This window comes from Ostrea edulis, chromosome 9, assembly GCF_947568905.1.
Source record: "Ostrea edulis chromosome 9, xbOstEdul1.1, whole genome shotgun sequence".
NCBI lineage: Eukaryota > Metazoa > Mollusca > Bivalvia > Ostreida > Ostreidae > Ostrea > Ostrea edulis.
The window spans coordinates 75,375,859-75,399,597 of record NC_079172.1 but is presented as its reverse complement, the minus strand read 5'-3'; the positions used below and the strand labels follow the sequence as shown (position 1 = coordinate 75,399,597).

The 23,739-nt window shown below is 36.5% G+C and overlaps 1 protein-coding gene across 3 annotated transcripts in view; it reads right to left on the bottom strand.

Annotated features, from left to right (window-relative positions):
• The window catches only part of LOC125659261 (transcription factor collier-like), a 30,083-nt gene extending 6,344 nt beyond the window's left edge, over positions 1-23,739 (bottom strand). The window contains exons 1-11 of one of the 3 annotated variants that reach the window (XM_048890868.2): positions 23,167-23,739; positions 22,733-22,886; positions 22,374-22,437; positions 20,651-20,706; positions 19,722-19,795; positions 17,769-17,837; positions 7,814-7,895; positions 6,784-6,904; positions 5,487-5,558; positions 5,127-5,257; positions 1,561-1,687 (exon numbers count right to left, since the gene is read on the bottom strand). In XM_048890868.2, coding sequence (XP_048746825.1) covers positions 1,561-1,687; positions 5,127-5,257; positions 5,487-5,558; positions 6,784-6,904; positions 7,814-7,895; positions 17,769-17,837; positions 19,722-19,795; positions 20,651-20,706; positions 22,374-22,437; positions 22,733-22,886; positions 23,167-23,306 — 1,090 coding nt within the window. In that variant the 5' untranslated portion in view covers positions 23,307-23,739. Of the gene's footprint in view, positions 1-1,560; positions 1,688-5,126; positions 5,258-5,486; positions 5,559-6,783; positions 6,905-7,813; positions 7,896-17,768; positions 17,838-19,721; positions 19,796-20,650; positions 20,707-21,668; positions 21,751-22,373; positions 22,438-22,732; positions 22,887-23,166 lie in introns of those variants that run through there. The other 2 variants (XM_048890869.2, XM_056148169.1) reach the window with 2 other exon arrangements.

Below are 23,739 nucleotides of genomic sequence, written 5' to 3'. Positions count from 1 at the left end.
GTTTGCATGTTAAATGAACTTTACAATATAGAGTTATCTGTGGACGCTTGCTTATCAATATTACTTATCATACTACGGTTGCTATTAAGAAAAGGATTTTTAAAAGTTTTCCCCTTTTATTTACATATAAAGATTGGTTCCCTATGGTGGCCCCATCCTACCTCCGGGGGTCATAATTTGACAAACTTGAATCCATATTACTGGTTGGTATGACTGATCATGGTACTGGTGTTTTTGAGAAAAAAAAGGTTTTTTTTTTTTTTTTTTTGTTTTTTTTTTTAGATATTCGGATGTAAAAAATCCGATCCCTTATTGTGGCCCAACCCTACCCCGGAGTGGGATGATTTTTTTCTTTTTAGATTTTACATCTACATTAATTAAGGAAGCATTCATATAAGATTTGCTTTATGGCGAGTTTGGTTGAAATTGGCCCTGTGGTTCTGGAGAAAAAGTAAAATTGTGTAACGTTTACAGACGGACGGACGCCGGGCTAACGTTTACAGACGGACGGACGGACGCCGGGCTAAAGGTGATCAGAAAAAGTAAAATTGTGTAACGTTTACAGACGGACGGACGCCGGGCTAAAGGTGATCAGAAAAAGTAAAATTGTGTAACGTTTACAGACGGACGGACGCCGGGCTAAAGGTGATCAGAAAAAGTAAAATTGCGTAACGTTTACAGACGGACGGACGCCGGGCTAAAGGTGATCAGAAAAAGTAAAATTGTGTAACGTTTACAGACGGACGGACGCCGGGCTAACGTTTACAGACGGACGGACGGACGCCGGGCTAAAGGTGATCAGAAAATTTACTCGAGCATATAGCTCAACTGAACTAGAAATGGAAATATTTTTTTTATTATGACTCTTTTAAAGAGAGTTATGATGCCATCAAAATGGTGTAGCTTCACATTTATAACAGTCGAAAAGATGTCATGTTGCGTTCGTTTATTGATTAGGGGGACATGCCTAACTGATACAATGCGTAAAATGATTACATCAATGAAATATGTGCACATGGTGATGGTGCAAAACTGTTTGAGCTCTATTTTTCCTAAAGTGAATTCGAGCTAACATTTGATCTTTTGACTGTATTTCAGACTGAAATTTGTTAGCTCATTTTCAATAGCCAAAGATTCGGTAGGTTTTTATTGGTTTTCATTTTAAGGGAAAGTTTTACTGTAATTTAATCGGACGTTTAATTTTTTTAAAACTTTGTTTTATATTTTGGGAGGCAGGTCTTTGTTTTATATTTTGGGAGGCAGGTCTTTGTTTTATATTTTGGGAGGCAGGTCTTTGTTTTATATTTTGGGAGGCAGGTCTTTGTTTTACATTTTGGGAGTCTTTTAGTATGTTGTTACCTGTATCTGTATTTTACAATCCTCCGATTTCAATATTCAATAAAACATATTCACATTGACAATTATTCCTTCCGTGTTTCGACCCCTTCTCTTTGTGAACTTGTTTCCTAGGTACCAGTTCTTATATTTGTTATGATTTTTTTAGTACCTACACTGCAAGAATGACCTTAGTAAGCCTGATCATGAAAATCACTGTCTCACCTGTGTAGACGAATCTCCCTGGCGCACCTTTACAGAACTGCTTGGACTTGTAGGACAACGTGACCTCCACGACCCCTGGGAGTTGCCGGGCAGGTGTCTGAACACGTATGGCGTGTGACGTAATGAGCTGAAAAGTCATAGTGTAAAATACTATATATGTTTGTTAAATATTATTATACATGTACAGATTATACATAAACCTTAGTGCAGAAAGGTAGCACGGGATCGAACTCTGGGCCGTTCAAATTGACACCCCATATTTGAAGTGATGTTATTGTAAGAATGTGAAGAATAATTTTAGGATACATGTCAAGTCTAGACAAGTGCTTAATGAAAATAATAATATGCAATATGTAGGTGTCACCGTGATGCCTAGCCGTTAGATGGGTGCAAATACGAAACTAAAACACGTGGTCAGTTGCTGCAGAAATTCGGGTCAAACCCTACATGGTCCAGCCAAACGTTTGTAGTTGAAAGAGAAAGTGGATGACCCCAGATAAAATGTAGGTTTTTAAAAAGGGCAGACAGAGTTCTTGATTGTGCATAATGATTAAAACCCCTCGCACGGTATTCTGATGGGTTGTGGGTGGTACGGTATTCTGATGGGTTGTGGGTGGCACGGTATTCTGATGGGTTGTGGGTGGTACGGTATTCTGATGGGTTGTGGGTGGTACGGTATTCTGATGGGTTGTGGGTGATACGGATTGAAGTATTCCCACTTACCCAATATTTTTGCAAAAAGAGAGACAAATATTGTATTAGCTAAGTGGGAATGAGGTGCAGGTGGAAGACAGAAGATTTGATTATAAGTGGGAATGAGGTGCAGGTGGAAGACAGAAGATTTGATTATAAGTGGGAATGAGGTGCAGGTGGAAGACAGAAGATTTGATTATAAGTGGGAATGAGGTGCAGGTGGAAGACAGAAGATTTGATTATAAGTGGGAATGAGGTGCAGGTGGAAGACAGAAGATTTGATTATAAGTGGGAATGAGGTGCAGGTGGAAGACAGAAGATTTGATTATAAGTGGGAATGAGGTGCAGGTGGAAGACAGAAGATTTGATTATAAGTGGGAATGAGGTGCAGGTGGAAGACAGAAGATTTGATTATAAGTGGGAATGAGGTGCAGGTGGAAGACAGAAGATTTGATTATAAGTGGGAATGAGGTGCAGGTAGAAGACAGAAGATTTGATTATAAGTGGGAATGAGGTGCAGGTGGAAGACAGAAGATTTGATTATAAGTGGGAATGAGGTGCAGGTGGAAGACAGAAGATTTGATTATAGGTATCTGTATAGCTATAGTTATCATATGTATATTCAGAATGAAGTACATGTATTTGTCAGCATTTTAAACACAGATTTAATGATATTGTTGGGATATACTGTGTTTCTGCTCTCTCTCTCTCTCTCTCTCTCTCTCTCTCTCTCTCTCTCTCTCTGATATAATTACATTTTTCATCACCTTTTATATTAGTGCAAAATTGGAAATATTGCAGAAATAAAAATATTTTTAATTACACCAGATAATATTATCTTTTAGAATATTTAAAATTGTTTGGACTGTGCAACTTTATGATTAATACATTCCATAATTAATCTTCAATATTTCTTATCTGTTAAATGTACAATATTGGATTTTAAAAAAATATTCAGATTTATACTTGATTTTAACACATTTCAATTCATACAATTTAACATTTCTAAACGGAACTCTGTTTTATATTATATTTCAAAATTTATTTTTTTAAATGTTTGTTTTGATTTCATACAAATGTGTAATAATAATAAATAAATGCAATAATTGAAAAGTAAATAACAATAGCTGTCCCCAGACGATGCATAACAAAACTCGTACATGTGAAATAGACGATGGCCTGCTGATCTTAGAGGTGTAACAATAAAAATGTTGGCTAAAGGGGATTAAACCTGAGAGAAAATGAACCTGCGGATTAAGTCCAAATAGAAGAAAATCAACCTGTGGATTAAGTCCAAATAGAAGAAAATCAAACCTACTTAGAGCATGTTTTGTGCACTAGCACAAGTATGTATGAATTACATGTAATTTAGGGTCATAATTTATTAGCTGTATACCTACATGCAATACAGTATTGAGATAAAAGGGAAGTATGATTTTTATTAGCCTATAATAACCTCACTTTGAGGTATACCCCCTACACACATGTTCCAGATCCAAAATATTGTCCCGTGGCACCACAGAATATTTCATTGTGATGATTAAATATACCATTAATATGATTTTAAACACAGTATTTTTTGTCTGGGAAGAAACTTCGAGGATTATTAATCAAAGCTGCTGACTACCGACATACATATATTTGTCATCAACAACAAAGATATCATTAACGATATAAATATCTGTTATTAACTGTATAAATATCTGAATTAACTGTATAAATATTTCTCACTAATAGCCAATAATTATGTTTTGTGAGTTTCATTCCTTTCACCAATTGCGAAGTCCCACCCACTAGTAGCTTGGTAATTCCAGGCTACAGCACGGGGATGTAGGCAGTTTATATACGGACCGAAGAGTTAAATGTGTTCTATTGCTATCGATTTCTCCGCTCGGGTGATTTGCAGGCACATTATACTAGTGTACGACAACAATATGACTCGTAAATATTTAAAACAAAACAATGCTGATGTTCTTAAAGTTAAGCCCGTCGCCTTGGAAAGGCCTGAAGCCGACAATTCAGCTTCTCTCAATGTGGTTTTGCTTGGCATTCACTTTCAATTAATTATCCGGAGATTCAATACCTTAGCTCGGCTATGGCTTTCCATTATTAATTCATGGCGACTCAAGTTGTTGTCCATACCATTAGAATTACACATCCAGCGTTTTCCAATTTCAAAAATATTTTAAAATCGATCGTGTGTATAATCGGCCTCTATATCTGCTCCGTGGTGTGTCAGAATGTGTAACTAATCCGGATCGTTCCGATGGAGTCAGCACTGTGCTGCGTGTAAATGTCGCCCTTTTTTTCCCGTGGATTCAGAGGATGGATCGTTGCAGGACTATCTGAGGCAACCATCTGCCATATTGTGACCCGGGTACGGCAAACCGTTATATTTTAACTCTTAAATAAAGCAGTTAAACGATCGGTCGATAGATGGGATCACAGATTAAACAGTTATATCCCAGTGTTGATTTGAATTCAAAGTGATTACGGGTAACAACTGCCTAAACCGTTAGATTTTATGATTAATATGTTGAAATAACTTTGAAAGCCAATGATGTATCGATAAAAATTAAATTATTGCTCTTCCTTAAAAAAATATCGTCGTATATTTAAATTGTATCAATATTTAAATTGTATTAATATTTCATCGACACGAATTTCTATTCTATTATTTGCCAGCTTGAATTTAATGTACCTTCCTTCTTTCTTCTTTACAACGATTCTATACGGCTGGTATCGGTTAGTATGTATACACGTATTTGTCAACATTGGAAAGTCATTGAGCGTCACCGTGCTTTCATCAAGAAATGAAAACAAACAGACAAAATATTGATAAGTGTTAATATTTCATTATATATTGTATTTACCTCGCTCCAAACAAACACAGATCCAAATGCCACCTGGAGTCCATCGAAGAAATTATCTCCAATAATGATGATGGTGGTGCCCCCTAGCGTCCATCCTTCACTGGGACAAATGGCCTTGATAGTCGGAGTAGCTGTCAGAAAAAAATAAACGAGGTTATGTTTTTACTTACTAAGGAATGTAAGAAAGCCCGAAAATATCTATCTATAGGCAAGATAGATTAAGGGGCATTAACTGAACTTTGAAGAAGCATAAGCAAGGTGGTGAAAGTGTTCATGAGCGAGAACAGAAACCAGAAACGAAGGTAAACAAGATGGAGGTTAATATCTACTGAGGACTGATTGTCTGTCTGTGATACTCACTGATGGCCCCGGCATCCCGAGGGTAGCGGCTGAAGGCCCTGGAGGTGTATGAGTCCGCGAAGAACCAGGCATCTAGGGATGAGAAATATTCGCGTGTCAGTTATTTTCACACCAATGCATTACGCTATGAATGGAGCTATGGATGGCATGCAAAATGACTGAAATCTGACTCCAGTACATTAATCATGCATGGACATAGAGAATTTAGCTCCGATTCCTTGTTATATTTTAATCATCAAATGTTGATTAAGTGTTGGGTAAACAAATGACGATGCTATAGGTTTTTGTGACATTGTTTGTCACGGGACCACTTCCGATTTCGCCGTGTATACAAATTGACAACAATAACGGACATTAACATCTTAAATGTCATCAATTGCTGCAATTATTCCCATCTCTCTGCTTAAGACGAATCGTGGAAGGACCCTTGATTTACTCGAGAACTTGTAAAAAGCTCTTCACATTTTTCAAGAGTCTATTGATTCGTTTAGTGCTCGACTTCTTTGAGAGAGGCTTGATCGCTTTCTGTCTTTTTACTCGCTGTAAACCCGGGCCTGACGACATTGTCTTATGAAAAGGGGAGGGTTAAATTCATTAATCTAAAAAACACGAGTACAGATGGTATAAGAACGGTCTCTCCGGAACAGATGTGTCGGGGAGAATCAGATTTTAGACAGCTGGTGTGTAATGGTGTCTGGGTCGGAACACTATTGTTATTCTAATTAAAATTATAATCTGCCATCAAATGTTTAATTGTCTTTTGGGTAACTCGAATCGCCCCAGTGTGGATGTAGATTCTCATTTACTAAGTGATGAGAAGGAAGCAATGAATTCGTACAGTGACGATGGCGTGCGCATTGCATTTTAAACAAAAGAGTTATGGGAAATGAGTCGGATAAAAAAAATTGCAACTGAAAGTGAAAACTAAAGAACTGAATCAAAATCTGCTGCAAATAAACACAACAAACTTTTTAAAGAAATCAAATATAAATTGATTGAAAATCAACATTATTTTTAAAGACGAGTGAAAGAAATGCTTGACATTGACAAACAAATTGTGTTGAAGCAGAAAGCATTTCCAAAAATTAAGAACTTTCTCAAGCCTGTTCTTTCGAAAGAAAAAAGCATCTCTTTGTACTTTTTGTAAACGGTTGTCAATATGTAACAGACTTTAGGTATGTACAGCGAGGACAATGACTGTTTGAATGCCATATGATATATGAATAAGTAATGGAAGAAAGTTATGCGTGATGGTTTGAGGATTTTTGTGCTATTTTGAAACTGTGCAGGGACTGACCTCCGTCCGTGGGGTCCAGTCGTCTGGCCCTCCGCCCGTGTTTGGAATTGTTGTGGACGAACATGTTATCCGACACGGCCAATAGTGTCCCCTCCACGGAGATTGTCGTACAGATAGCTACCTGTAAAGTGAAAAATAATTTCAAGTCCACCGTCGGGACGACATTCCTACAATCATCATTTCGATTCCACATTGTTTCACCTTATTGGGCTATAGCTTTTGACACATGCGTGGAAACAATAAACTCCATCAAAAATCAAAACACAAGATTAGAACTGTTTTTTCTCGAGTTCCTTAGTCTTTACTGCCTCTGATGTATTTAATCAGAGAACAAGTTGCTCCCGAGATCAATTTCTGATAATCACCTTATTTTATTCATCGACCTATCTCCAATGTTGGTCATTGTGTCTTAAGAGACTTCATTTTTTTCTTCACCTTCTCTTTGTTAGTACACAAATTTCAGCTAATAGCCATTGACAAATGCTCTAATCCCTAAGCGGCCCCACACTAAGCACCTTTTCAGCCTCCATTGAAGAGGTTGCACTGGAGAGTACCTAATCTTATCAATATGTCTCATTTTCTGGGGATTACGTTAAATATAATGCTGGAGTTTCAAATACCATACATCAACATTCTTTCAGAGATTTTATAAATATCATTAAAAGGGTTTAGAACGAGATGGATTGAGAAAATGATCAGGGTTTGGCTTTGTTTCTGGGATTGGGAGTCCGTAGTCTGACATTTCAACACCACAGAAAACCATTAACACTCTCTAGTAATTAGGACTGCAGACAAACTCAATATAAACTAATGTATTCCACTAAAACGAAAACAAAATGTTTTGTGATTCCGCTACGAATTTTTTTTTTATCTTCCTTCGTAAAAAGAAAAATGAAACTTTGGCGACATAAAATGTCTGAAGAAAAAACAATGTATGGAGCTACTGCACATTTTTACATCGCATGCTTGATTTGGTAATTTTGACCTTGATTTGGTAATTTTGACCTTGATTTGGTTATTAATAGCATACCTGGAACCTCCTCATGTCTCGGGGATTCCCCGCGTTCTTTAGACAGTTTTGATTGCACTTCATGAAGAACTTTAGGAAAAACCTATAAAACGGCAGGAAAACAAAGACCACATAAGACTAGATAATGAAATGTAACATCACTCAGATGAATGAAGATGCGTGGACTGATAAGAGTCTGTTAATCATTGTGTTGGATATGACATTAGAAAGAGTGAATCGTCACGGTGGCTGGTCAGAAGACGAGGAATTATTTTACACATCTGGCCAGACATTCATCCAATATTTTCCCCCCCATTTTTTATGGGTTTCTTTATTTATTCATAATTTTTTTTTTATTTCTTGCTTTTTAATTTTCATTGAGATATCAGAAGATCATCACACATCAACAATCGGCTTCATCTTTTGAATGAACGTTAGACCTGGTCACGTTTATTGTATGACGATATTGCATGTAAAGGGCTAGTTTTGGCTGCAGGTAATGAAGAAATACACTATCAATTCCTCTATCAAATGCTCAATACCAACATCAATTATGCAGCGACCAGGCCTGGCGTTTCGGGATGTTCGCCTCTGTAACGGTCTATCCGTGGTATGACACTGGCCATTAGACTTATAGACGGGATCAGGTTACGGACGCCGGTCCTTATTTTCTATTCCTTGTCATCGATATTGCAAGTCTGCAGATCTTGTGTCATTAAAAATTAAATCACAATGCCCCGAAATGATTATGATAGAAAGCAATAGCTAAGAATACTAGGTTATAAAAAAAAAATTAAACCATATACCCGTATGAACTATTTTAAACACCCGGAAGCTTTAACGGAATCCTTTTTTCCGGAATAATGGCCCATCGGGACGAGGGTTGCTCATATGTAAGTCTAACCCTCGAGAGGCCCGTATAAATGGAGAGAGAAAATTACCTGTGTATTAATAAATTATTTGATTAGTGATCTCCGGAGACTTCACTTGTAAAACCGTACTGCAACATTACTACCGAAGCAATTAGTCCTCCACCGTCAATCTCTCGCACACATCAAAGAATGCACGGTTCACCTACCCTCCGCTAAAACATCATAATTGTATGTTGTTTCTTTCGCCATACCCAGACCTCGTCATGCATAGAAAAAATGTTTTTATATCTTGTTTTATTATATACATATTTATAAGTTCCTGGTGATAAGTTATTCTAATTGTGTCGCAGAATGTATAAAGCATTAGCAAAATTAGAGCAATTTTTTTCAAGAAAATATAAAAATTATTTTTGAAAATAGTATGCGTAAGAAATATGATAATTTTCTTCTTTATTACAATTTATCCTGTTATTCTTTAAAACATTTTCTGTTACCTTAAAGAACATGGAATGTTCCGTGTTATGACCTCGTGAAATTCAAGTTTATGAATATAAAGGTTAACAAAAAATTCAGGAAGTTTTGCAATTTGTAAGAAACACTCTTCTGTTGTAAGTGTAATTTTCATGAAAACATGCAACTTAAGATAATCCCGTTCCTGCTCAAAACAGGTCCACGGTATTTGAATACTGAATTGCCGCGGAATTCGGAAGGAGACGTTAAAAGAGACTTGCTATTGTAATAAATGACTTTTGGATTCAATTCCGTGTCGCGTGTTTTGTCAATTGGACGAGTTAATCCGTAATGGCAGAAATATTGCAATTTCCTCATCATTTTCAAGTCATCGCACCATTTGATTCCAAACATCAGACGACACAGCATCGCCGGAATCGGTACATTAATGGTGGTAATACCTGTGTCCCGAACCCGATCGATACGATGTAGAAACACACTTCAAACAGATACCATTATTGTTATTGAATGAGAGTAAGAGACAAAGTCGAATCAGAATTGCCGGCGTTCAACAGGAACCATCAACTAATGATATTTTGTTAAAGCTTTCCGGAACAGGTCTCGTATGACACGGGAAAAGTTATTTAATTAACCATCCAACATCAATCAACGCGATCATAACAGGACCGCAGCAAAGGCTCGGGAAAAATATGCAATGTTTAATTTGCAGAATTCAAAATCGATGGAAATTTAATAATTCAGTATTGCTTTCCAAGTTTGAAAACATTGCTCTGTGTTTTGTAGTTTGATCAGCTTTCAAAGTTTTCACAAATGCAATACTTGGTGCCATTTTTCCCATCTTACGCGAAGAGCATTAGAACGATTTCTTTGCTGTATGGGAGTAAAATCTCGTTTAAGTTAATTATTTCAGAAATATTCATTTAGCTTGATAAAAGCATGTGCCGTTGTTACGGTGAATAAATAGTGAGAGAAGTGTACTAATCCTGGGAAAATGTCTTATCAGAGCCTTTTCTCCGACATTGCTTTCGTCCCTTCATCCCCATGGACCTATTTGAAGGCAGATATACTGAGATAAAATGGCTCTATCATCATATTTACAGAATGCACTATTGATCACACACCGAAGAGATTGGGGTAATTCTAAATCTCAAAACCAAAATCAGTTTGATTAACAAAATACGCTACGAGTCTAAAATGAACAAGTGCTCTCTTGGGGAACCGGTTGCTTTCCGTGCTTGGGGTAAAGGGGTTATAGTGGTAATTAGAGGAACCCGGCGTGTGCTCTTCATTCAATCTCTGAATTTCACACACCAAAGATCAATGGCAGAGGTGAGATAGATAAATGAAGACAGCGTCACGTAATTACAAACTGACAGAGTCACTAATGTGCGGAGCAATTATGTAATGTTGAGGGACAATCTGTATAGTAGTAATCGTGTTCTTGTGTGTTCTTCTCAATAGTTTGTTATTCCAGAAACATATTTCGTAGATTATTTGTGATGTTTATGTGTTGATTGTAAACGACAAAATATCATCATGGTAATGTGATTCCAATAACACGTTAAATTAGTTTATTTAGACAAGTTACTGTAGAAAACTGCGAACATTTCATTTCCTCGGAGAGTCATCCGCCGAGGGTAATTATTGTTTGAAAAAGTGTCAGTCTGGAGGGGAATACAAATGTTTTCATTTATTGCGGAGTGATACACCGAGTGAAAATTAGTTCCCGGGAGAGTTCTAAATACACAAACAAACATGTAGTAACGAGGGTTTATACTTTTCTTTTCGCGGAAGGTGAAACAGACACTGCTGAACAACCATGTAACGAGCAGTTTATGTGATGTTACATCAGAAAACTAACAAATATCTCACGATCTGTCACAACCCTGTCTGACAGTGTTTGGTACAGCGTTTCTTACTGGTCTAGGGTCTTGAAAAAAATAACATTTTCTCGATGACCAAGTACCGGTATACAAAACGTACTTTAAAATGTTTAATTAGGAATGGCACATGAAGATGAAAATATCAGACAAGAATATGGCCTTTCTGTATTGTATCACTCAGGGAACCTTTCCATCGATAAAACTTGATAAATCCAATTATTACAAAGAATCGAAAAGACCAAAACTTCTGAAAAGATAGTTTAGACAAGAATTTCAGTTATAAGAAATGATCTGTTGAACGAAGCAGACGTACATCATGGCGGGAAAATTCCCTTGAGAACGTTGCCACGTCACGAATCCGTCCTCGGCAGGAATACTAACTATCTAACGTAATTGTTCTCGAACCAATTCTAAACCGCGGGGAATTCTGTCACTAATTAGTCGTCCACATTTCTAAAGACCGTCAACCTACCGTTTTATACGAGCAAAGAGGGGACTGTGGGCTTCCTCCGTCGTTTGAATTCTCTGTTCGGTGACACGATCATCAGATGTCTGCGAATCGCGTCAAGATTAGCACTCAGGCTAAGGATACACGAACTCGATGTACATTTGAATTTTCTTTGAAAATAATTCGACATATGAGCCTTCTCTACACAATGTGACGCCATTCAGCTCTAGCTCTTTTCTGACGCAACATAACTAAATAACACGTAGTGATATGTTTTCTTCCAATATTGTTCTGATCACAAACTGCCACCAGCAACTTCATATCAAACGGATCGTAGCTTATCATGGTAACCAGGAGCGGAGGAGACACAAAAGACAAACGCTCGTAATTTATTATAATTAGCACGAAGTCCACGTGCCGATTAGATCTTTTATATCCGGGGCACGTGAATAGTATCACTTTTAGCGGAAGTTGATTAACTCTTCAGCTTCTCCAACAGGGAGCATTTAGATAAGGTATTTTTGCCCTGAATACATTCGTTTATTGGAGTTTTCTACTTTTTAGCCTGTCCTGCATTCCAATAAATATAGACCTCGGCATATGATGAGCAAAGGTCCCCAGGGTGTTGTATTGTACAATAAACGGTACCATATAAAGCAGGAGCAATCACAGACCTTGGCTAAATGACAAAATATATTTCTCAACAAACCAACGACAAATTCAGTTTCAATTATCGGCTTCTAGCGACTTCTGCATACTTATCCATCTGCGGCCTGAGTCCAAATCGCCATAAACATTGTCACCCCGCAGTAAATTTTGTAATGGCGGCAGCGCGTTCGCCTTCCTCTCTGTCGTCTGCAGACAACTAAGAGTGTTAATCGTATTAGCACGGCTAAATGGTCGTCATGATGGATGACTCTGACCAAAAGTAGACCGTTTCCATCATTCTTAATGGAAATATTCACTCCTACTTGTCCAAATTTCTTTTCGTCAAAAAAGCTTAGTTGGGGAGAAAAGTTTAAAAAAAATTCATTTTCAATGGTCAGGAAAAATTTCATTTTGCACGTAATTTTGTTGGTATCCCCGATTGCATTGACATGGACTTTGACAGCAGATATATTTGCTGCTGCAAACTAAAATCTCCGTTTCCGTATCGTTTAATCGTCCTTTGTGTGCTAGAACTGTTGTATGTAACGCACACTTCCTCCTTAACGTTTGAACTATAGTAAGATTATTTACCCCCGGCTAATTATTGATCGGGATCAACATTGATTATATTTTTGGTCGCGTTTGTAAACTTTATTTACAAATAAGCTCGACCTCCCTCGGCTAATGAGGACTAGAATAGAGTGGCACCAATGAAGCATTGTTAACGAAGATCCTCTTCAGAAACCGACGTTTTTGTGAACATAAGGAGTCACCAGGGAGCCTTTGTTTAAATGGATTTAACAAACCTACCTAATAGGCTAATAGCTCTCTTGACAAATTATACCAAATAGTGCGTATGAATATTCAAGATCCCAAACCCCGCGAGGACTCCGGGTTAAACTAATGGAGAAATAGAATTATCGGGTTCGGAGTGCTGAATCTTCCCGACTTCGGTATTGTTCAGCGAGCGAGAATTCCACAGAGACACGACCAAAACCTTCATAATCAGCGATATATAGTGCTTCTCATCTTCATTCAAAGATCGGAAGTTTTATTTGTTAAATTTATCCCACCAGGGGCTGCTAAATTGAATCGGGTAGATACGATCATGGCAATATCTCTACCGATAGACACTGAAAAGGCAAAATCCGTGCCGCAAACGGCCAACAAGCGCTCTCTCGCACACTTACTTATCAATTAACGAAAGCTCCAGAGACCTACACTGCGAGATCCACAATAAGTTTTTAAGCATTACATAAGAGGAGGCACGAAAGTCAATTCAATCATTCCGAATTGAATTAATTTGATGAAGTTAACGTTTACGCATAATTTACAAAATTAACTGGCCCATAAATAACAATTCTGTTCTCTTCATTTTTTTTTTATTCTTCGAAGATGTGTTTGCTCATTTGTTTCAATATAATTCAACTTACGGGTTTCCAATTGATCTACCCAATTAATTAATTTGACTGTCCTCTTTCTGTTTTTACAACTTATATTTCTATGTAATACTCGTAAACAAAAAGATATCATTGAAATGCGGTTTTAAAGATTCTGGTAGACTGCACGACGGAACTCGACTGTTTGGTGCGTTTATTCGAATAGTTTTATGGTGGAAATATCAGTATTTGTCTGATCGATTGGACCTGTGAGATGGATAAAGCAGGAGGCATGAATTATTTGTTAGCTCTGGTTTATATGGAGGTCCGATATCATTCACAGAACAATATAACTATATATCGCAGTGATGCCGATTTAATGTTTATATACAGGCATCGTTACTTATCTATTGTTACATAGATAACGTATAGAGTACAACGGAACCCTGTCACCATAACAACCGTTACTATATAAAGTACAACGGAACCCTGTCGCCATAACAACCGTTACTATATAAAGTACAACGGAACCCTGTCACGATAACAACCGTTACTATATAAAGTACAACGGAACCTTGTAACCATAACTACCGTTACTATATAGAGTACAAAGGAACCTTGTAACCATAACTACTGTTACTATATATAGTACAAAGGAACCTTGTAACCATAACTACTGTTACTATATATAGTACAACGGAACTTTGTAACCATAACTACCGTTACGTACATATAGTACAACGGAACTTTGTAACCATAACTACCGTTACGTACATATAGTACAACGGAACTTTGTAACCATAACTACCGTTACGTACATATAGTACAACGGAACTTTGTAACCATAACTACCGGTACATGATACTAGAGCACAACGGAACTTTGTAAAAATAACTACCGTTACTTATAAATGTACATAGAGTACAACGGGACATTGTATCTATGAACAGGGTTCAATGTATATCGGAATTTATTTTTGCATAATATGTAAGGAAAATAGAAATTAATGAGGTAATCTGACAAAGAAATAATACCTCAGGCTTATCCCGCAACTGGCATTAAAAATCACAAACAATACAATTTTTGTCAGAAACAATGGAATAAATTCTGAAAATATCGATTCTACAACTCAAGAGAGGACTACACAAACCGATTTAACTCATCATAGTAAGACTCCTATCAAAACCCGGACGATTGAGAACTACCGCGTGGCCGCTTCCTTGAATCCCAAAGAATTGGTGATAAAAATATTGTCAAACTTAATTTGGAAGTCGCTCAGTCACCGCTACCAGCGAACGAGGCAGTGTGAGTTCTTTTGTATCATATTAGCGGCGGTAATAGTGCAGATGAAAGCCTGCTATCGCTTTAACCGTCATCGTTGACAGAGGAATGATGAAGTTTCGTGCGGGACTGAAACTTTACCAATGTGATTATAAGTTGATGAACCAATATTACGGGGGGATCTGGACGAGAGAAGGTCGTCGGTACTGACCTCCAACTGTTTGAGGTTGTGTTTCTAGTCAAACTTATTTTGACGTGTTTAGTAATAATTAATTTACGATGTTTCAGATGGTCGCTATAGAAACAGTTTCTCATAAGTTTCAAAATCTACAGTTATCCCCTCGTGACAAGGGCGGTGTGTCTGGCTGCACGGTGTTGTTGACTTGTTACTGAGGCATTATAAAATATTGTTTATATGCATATTACAACACAGATATTTTCTTCAACCTCGGCGGAACTCGAGCAGATCAGTTCCTGATATAGGAATAGCGATAGAAAGAACATGAAGAAATGTATCAGACATCGTTGTTAATTGTAGATTACTAATGACAATTAACTGAAATTGCAAAGTCCCCGGTAAAAAAATCCACCATTCAGAATCTTGCAGTTTTTTAAAATGCCGCAGAAACACTTAAGAGTGTGTTTTTATAATGTGATTTTGTCTCGATGACAAACACTGAGCATAGAGTCTTAAGATATGGCTGTAACGACCGTTTGATTTGGATATCAGTCGTTCTAAAATAATTAGAAGCTTGGCGGAGTAATATCATAATGCGTTATAGCAAAGGCTAAAAGCTCCAGGCACCATCTTATTCCATTTATTCCCAATCTTCTGAATTTGACAAATAATTCATCTAGAAAATTCGTTATTGATATCGGAATTGACCACTGTTTTTAAAAGGACTTTTCTGTAAAGCCCTTATAGCTGGAGGTGGTGCGGAGCAATAAAAGTAATAAACGTCAATTAGTAAGTCCACAAAAAATGAACAGACTAATAAATAAAATTGCTGCTTTGTTTTTAGTCGCTCGAGTGAAAGATTTATGTAAATGGAAGACGAAATTCCTCTCTTCAAACTTAAGGCATAGGAAGGTGCATTGATATACAAAATTATTTAACAATAAAACAACGCCGGTGAAAGTAAATTGGAAATATGACGTGCGAAGTTGTCGCCGTGGTTACGTAGAGGCGCTGAATTCTCGGGAAATCCCTCTTTTATCCGTCTGCCCGAGATCTTCTAAATTCTAGGAAATTTATATTGTGTTAAAAGTATTTTTACATGTATATTGAGCAATCCAGTCCACTTGGCAGAGAGGTTAGTATAACATCAGAAACTTCAGATTTCCTAGACGCGTTGTGATATATCTGTGACGGGATGGAGAAATGTATTATATACTGGATTTGATTATCCTATTACGTATAGTTTTAGCATATACAAAGGGATTGAATACAAGTTCCTCGAACTGCCAAACACCCTCCCCTTATGTAAAATCTATTTAATTGTCGGTAAGGTACATGGCAAGTACTGCCTTCAATTTGAATGAACAACTTGATAAAAAAAAATTAGTATCATACGTGAAGAAATTTGATATTACCCCCAAAGGCTACTACTAAAAACTAGCGCTCATTGATGAGGTCTCCCAGACAGAAGAAGACCACATGGACATATATACATGTAATTAGGTTACGCGCCGAGTGTTACTATATTATGAAACTGCCCTTCTGCCGGTTTTACACTACTGCTTTCCTCCAGGGGATACGTGATCATTAAATCGGATACGATTTCATTCAAGCTGTATCGTGATGCCCCCTCCAAGGACTGCTGGGAAATTGTTTCGTAATGGTTTAAGAATGAAATGTAAATTAATCAAATATATAAGCAGATGGATCACAAGCGTACATCCAAATTGTGATGTAGGTAGCGGGGTTAATGAAATCTGACCGAACATAGTCCGATACAGCGTCACTAAAACTGAAGCAATGTCTCGTTCCTCTGGGTTTTTTTTTTGTTTTTTTTGTTTTTTTTTTTTAGGAATAAAAAACGTTCTGATTCCTTATAAGAATTTTTTTTAGAATTCTTTGAAATCACACCAATAGTATTGTAAAGATTGGTAAGAAGAAATATTTCGTGGATGGGTTTTGCTTTTAAGATTTTAAATGGTAAATATCCCCGTGTATAGAGAATGGAGCCGATTCATCGATCTGGCTAAGAGAGTTTCTATAGAATTCTTTTAAGGGACACCACGAAAGAACTTCATTCTCCATGGTTTGTGCGCTATTAACTCTCGGAATTAATTCATTAATACCGGGTCAAAAACGAAATGATATTATCTCATTTTCTAGTTGCAAATAAATCTAGTTTTTAATCTCTTCGAGCGCACGGGTCTTTGCAGGAAAGATTAATGCGACATTAGGCTTTTGTAATTCATCCCACAGAAAAGCTTGCAAAGTAATTGAAATAAGTTTTCTGACAAATAAAGAATATCGAAAAATGGACCAGACTTTGTAATCGTTAAAATTATTATACTAAACTTGTGTCTACACATTTCCTTGTATCATCAAGACACGGGATGCTGTGTCGGCGCAGTATTTACATTACAAAATTTCGCAATCAAGTACGAAAGCAAAAATTAATTATTACCATACAAAACTAACAAGGTAATTCAAATTTAGTATTTGTATTTATCGATGGCGATCGGAAAGTGTCATCGTGTAATTGTGGGCGCCCGCGGGGTGCCACCAAACCGACATCGGAACCACCTGGTCCATGCGGAGTCGGTTTTGTTTTCTCGTCATTGGTGGACAGATTCTATTTCTGACACATGTGTCGACCATGTCGGAGAAATATCAAAGCGAAACCTGATTTATAATTAGGCAGCAACTTCTGGGAGGAAATTATTGAAAATTGCTAATATCAGAAAATAGGGGTTTTGACCCGAGACATTGAACACCTTATCCGACTTGCTTGATTAGATAATTAAACAAAAATGTCGTACCTGTCAATGATGACCGGGTCTGAGGGGGTCTCGTTTCTGTTTCCACAACTTTTCTTGTCGCAGCACCGACTACAAAAATAAACAGAAAATTGGACCTGAGTAAAATACAGCTCATGTTTTAGTGAAATTCTTTAAAATGTATTCATGAAGTAGATCTATCAAATCATTTTATTTTTTGGTATTCAAAATAAACTATGAAATAAAATAATGCAAAGTAAATTATAAATTATATACAAGTAGTTTCTTCCATAACGTCATACAGAGACCGTTTTTAACAGAATAAGGTATGGATTGGCTAAAAATAACACTAAAATTAAACTATATCAGGGATCAAGTATATGAATAAAAATACTAGATAGATAAATAAACAGGGATCAAGTAAATGAATAAAAATACTAAATAGATAAATAAACAGGGATCAAGTAAATGAATAAAGATAATAAATAAATAAATGGGGAATTAATTTAAATTATATTTGAATTTTTTATGTTTAATTAGCATCACAGACCAAGAACGTGTAGTTCATAAATTAATTCATCGTTCAGTTAGCTAGGGCGTTTGATTTCGCTTCAGTCCACATAAAACCTCCATTAATTAAAACTGTTTGAACCTGGTCATTGATCAATCGAGCACTATGTAATAATCAAGACCGAACGTCCCTTCGCAGCGGGAGGGGGCATAGTAATGAGGTCAGCGATGGGGGAGACAGCCCGTGCCCAGATGTTTGTGACGGGGGGAACAGATTGAGGAGAGTGATAAATGGTTTGTAATGGGGGTAAATTTGTTGTGAATGTAAATATGATGTCGGGGGATAAGAGGCCTATCATTGTTTGTGGAGGGGAAGAATAGGTCTGATGACTTAGATTGACTTCCGACACTTGTCAACGAAACAGATCCACAGAATTACAAAAATATCCCCCTCCTTCCGTTGTTGTGTTTGATCGGATAATGCATAGAAAATGTTATGAAAATACTGTTACAATTACGCCTGTATGGCATGATATATATAAACATGTATTCAACATCACCAATTACTTTTAATAACCACCAATTATGAAACGGTATTTACATCCGCGTTTCATTAGTTGAGCATATAATCCTATAAAATTCTGATATACTTTGTATATCACCAATCCAGCAAAGTTTGAAATGACATCGTGATATTTATATACACGGATACGAGTATCTTATTCGTAATATATCATGTGTATTCACATTCTACAATATCTTGTATATATTCATAAACTAGAATATATTATATATATCTATGTACTAGTACAGCTTAGATTTATTCATCTATATGCGTTTTAAGAATTGTAATATGGCTTTAACAGGGAATTTCATGTACCTGATGCATTACTGTCATGTGTAAATGTATACCTATATCTTATCATTAAAATAAAACTAATGTACATAATTAATTTCATATATATATATATATATATATATATATATATATATATATATATATATATATATAATTCAATAAAAAAAAAAAGCAGGAAAATATACAGTTCCAAAATATATTTAAATATATTTTGGAACTGTATATTTTCCTGCTTTTTTTATTGAATTATTTTGACTGTGTGATATCAACTCTTTCTATTTGGATTATATATATATATATATATATATATATATATATATCCTAGATAAAATGATTTTAAAGCACTAAAATCACCAATGACGCAAACATTTTTATATAGTTTCATTTTTGTATTTGACCTTTGACACCTTTAGCTATCGAGTGATGTTGGCATCTAGTGCTTTACACATGAACACAGACACACAGAGATAATATACATGTATACATTACATATGTTTTGATGATTACCCTTTTGTGTAAAATAAACTGTTGGTAATAAATGTATAAAATGATAAAGATTCGTGTATTATCTACTGAATATAAGTTATTGTCGCGCGGTTATTAATGAAACAATGGGTTGTTCGTACCTGCACATGACTTCGTGGGTGAGTAACACTCGGCACATCTCTGGATTTTTGTCTTGGCCCTCGTAGATAATGGCCTATAGAAAAATAAAACTAAGTTAATATCACGGGGAATATTGACTGAAATTTTAATGTTACAGGGCGTTCCAAATAAAATGAACGATGCCTTTTAATATTAGACTATTGCTGAGGTCAGTGCCGAGCCGCCAATTAATTGATTTTATGCTGAATTTGAGTCCGTTTTGGTAATATAAAAGCTTACGGAGAACGGCGCTCGGGCAAATTACAATTCATAGCCGTATTTCAGCACTCCAGAAGAACGGTTGCAGTATTCAATGAACGCCTTTCTCGGATACGAGAGGAGAAAATTGGCCTATTGTACAGACTTCATTTACATCTATAACCAAGAATTTAGCGAGTCGCCATATGCTCCGGATATTCTCACAAAATACAAAACAGAACTTGTGTCTGATATTTAACAGTGATATTGCCTGCTTAATGAATATTGTATGTTTCCTTTTTACATTTCCTCTGACAAATGAGGCTGGAAAATCGTGGGGAGAAATTTCATTTTCTTTTCCTAATAAATATCGTAAGGAAATAGAGGCTAAAAATGAAAGAATTATAAAATCTTCTCCATACTTCTGCGATTTGACAATATTGCAAATAGTATAACAGAGACGGCGAGTTAGGGACAGATTTTCGTGACACCTCTGGAATACCTTCGTGACACCTCTGACAGTTCTGGAATCTAAAGCACGTTATTCGAGAAACACCACGCATACGTTAACTACTGATGCCGAAATTTTTGCAGCAACGGATAAATATTTATCCATGCATTAGAAACTTCTTGGGTTGCAAGTCATATTCATTAGCTTAAAATGCAATCAATTATCAAGTAATTAAAGATACATGGCTGATGAATATGTTACCTGCTTTGTAACGGAATCGATGAGACGAACAAAGAGATCTTGTTCCTGCCGAACTCCTGAAAAAAATACACGGCTTTAATGGTTGTTTAAATTTCATAATAATTTCATGTACAACTTACTACGATATAAAGTGAATATTTTAACTGTTATGGTGAATTAAAGGAAGATGCTGATCAAATTCTTATTTACAAAAGTGCATTTTATCGCCCAACGTGACATTTTCCTTCTTCTCTAAAACGTGACATTTTCCTTCTCTATAACAAATGACTGTGTGATTTTCTCGCAACAAAAGAATGTTTTACTAATAAAGAAAAAATAATAAACTTATTTTAATTAATTTTCCTGTATTTCTACAAATATTTTTGCTGTAAACACGGATCAAAGTTTTAGATGATGACTTTCAATAAGATATTTTTACCGAATTCCTTAGAAAAACTACAATGTTTCCTGATATAAAATCCCCGATTTTAACAAATTTCCCTCATCTAAAAGAAAAATACAAGCACATTGAATCATTGAAACAGTGGGTGGTCGGGGATTAATGGTTAAACAATATGTCACCGGTTAAAAACAATTTATTTGTACTTAATGGAATCATCCCTCTGATATTCCCTGATAAAATTCACCGGAGCATGTCCGTAATCTAGGGGTGCGAAGGTGTTACAGGGAAAATAGTCACGGCCCAGCGCTACACGGGCAGCTGTCGACAAGGGTCCAACAAAAACGAAAATGTCTTCATCACACTAATGCTAAAACCAGCATCGCACCATTCTCTGCTCTGTAACAGTTCCCGTTATTGTTAAAGGGAAAATCTTACTCAAGAAAATGAATAATTAATAAAGTACTAAAATAAAATGAAAAGAATCGGCTCCAACGACCAAAAGATCGGCATAAATAAAATATAAGCTATGCAGAATCTTTCTTCTGTTGATTCCTGTGTCTTTTTTCTTCTTAATTTAATCAATAAGATCCATTATTTAAAGAAACTGTTATTTTCTAGTTCAACAAAATCTCACACCCGCCATCTGTCAGAAGGATAATTTTTTGGTGGAATTTGAAGATCGGGTCGAAGTTGATTCATTGTTTTAAGATCCGGGAGTAATAAATCACTTCATTTAGAGAGTGTATTTGCTACCATTTTAGCACTAAATGACTTTTGCTGGAGCCTGTGTTTCGCTAAAAAAAATCTCAAAGAAACGTTTATTTCATGATATCCTTTTCGCCCTCGACTTAATTTAATCAACTCGGCAAAGGTGCGAAAAGCGCGTAAAATAAGAGGCATCACATTCTTCGACTGTGATGTATCCGATACGGAGTACGCAAAATCCAGTTAGCACTAAAATTATGTGATCCCCTCATTTTCGTTAATTGCTGTCAGGAATAAATGCCCAATTTAAAATGGATGAAAAAGTATAATTTGTTTTTTCTACATTTATCATCGAACGGTTTCCCCTAACAAATTAACTGTACAGTTTTTTAGATCAGCCATTTATAATTCATAGTATCACCCAGTGTTTCGCCGATTACAATTCAAGCTTTCATACAATACTGCGTGATCTTATTATTTATATTTTTTAATCAATTCAGTTGTGCATGAAATGGATACTTGTTTATTATTCTGCTTCGAATGGAATCATAATTAAGAATAAGGGAAATTTTACAGACGAATATTTGTGAGTGCAGTATTTTAAGGAATAAACATTCGCAAATTAATAAAACTTACCATTAGCGTACAATAATTGAAGCCTATAGTGTATTCCATTATTTGTTTTCTGGCCTTCCAACTCCTAAAATATAAAGAGGAGAAAGGTGAGATAAGTTTCTGAATATAGTGATAAATATCTGTTTAAAATAAATCTTTCAGAAGCTAAAATAGTTTCCAGTTCACATGCCTGGACATGGGATTATTGCCTACATGATATTGTATAGACAGACACTCACATTATCCAAACAAAACATTTATCCAGGAAAAAACAGTAATTACATAACTCTTTTTGATTTCCATTAGGAACTGACATATAATCCTAATTGTAAAAGAGAAAACCCAAAATTCAGAAGCCGTCGACATGACGGAATACGGACCTGATCCTTCTCCACAAAGTCAATGAAGGCCGTTCTTTCCACTTCAATGGGTTGTCCCTGCCGGTCATACAAAGCCAGCACAAAATGGAAGAAGTTACTTTTCCGGAGGTTGCTCGGTGGCTGTTTTTCAAAATGTGCTCTTCCGAACCCCGCACTGTTAAGTAAAAGTTAGTCTCCGGTGGGAAACATGAAACTTATTGGGAAATGGCAGATTGAATACCTGCGGGGCCATTCGGGCTATAGGTTTTCATCGCCGGTGCATTTTTCTGACGATAAAGCGGAGGAATTCCGCTATGGCTTTTATTTGGCTCTGAGATAGATAAATTCCAGGTTTTGGGGGAAAATTTCCCCCATTGCATTCATGATATACGATATAGATATTTAGGTGCAATGTTTGGACTAATGAGATGATGCATAAATATTGGTGTACTTACTTTCCCCCTTGGTCCAGTGCCGTGGGCTGCATCCAATTCCGTATGGAGTTGTTTTGGACCGGGGCCACGGGTTCTTCCTTCATAGATGGGGGGTCGGGACTTCTAACGGACGAAACGGGTGGGGGAGCCGTTATGAACATGTACAATTACACAATGAGAATCACCGAATCTCCTCAAGAAAACATAACTTAACAAAAGAATAATCACTAAACATTTAACTCTCCATTGTAGATTGACATCATCTGGAACATTGTGAAGAAAATCTCACACACTTGTTGATGGCGCATAATATGTTTCATGTATTAAGTATATCTTTTTCGCCGGGTGATGCTGAGAATTGTTTAACGCCGAATCCCACGTGAGAGAGGAAAGAGAAATGTTATCTTATTGTTTAGCACCGTTATTTTGCAAAAAGATATAAAGTTATTTTACCCCGTTTTCTGCAGCGCTCGGGTGCGAGCCGGGAATCTCGAGGGTCTAAACTTTGTTGCATTCTCGTGTACGGTGTAAGGAATTATATCCCCAAGGAAGGTAATGTATCCCACGGGAGGCACCGCGCTTCCACCATGACAC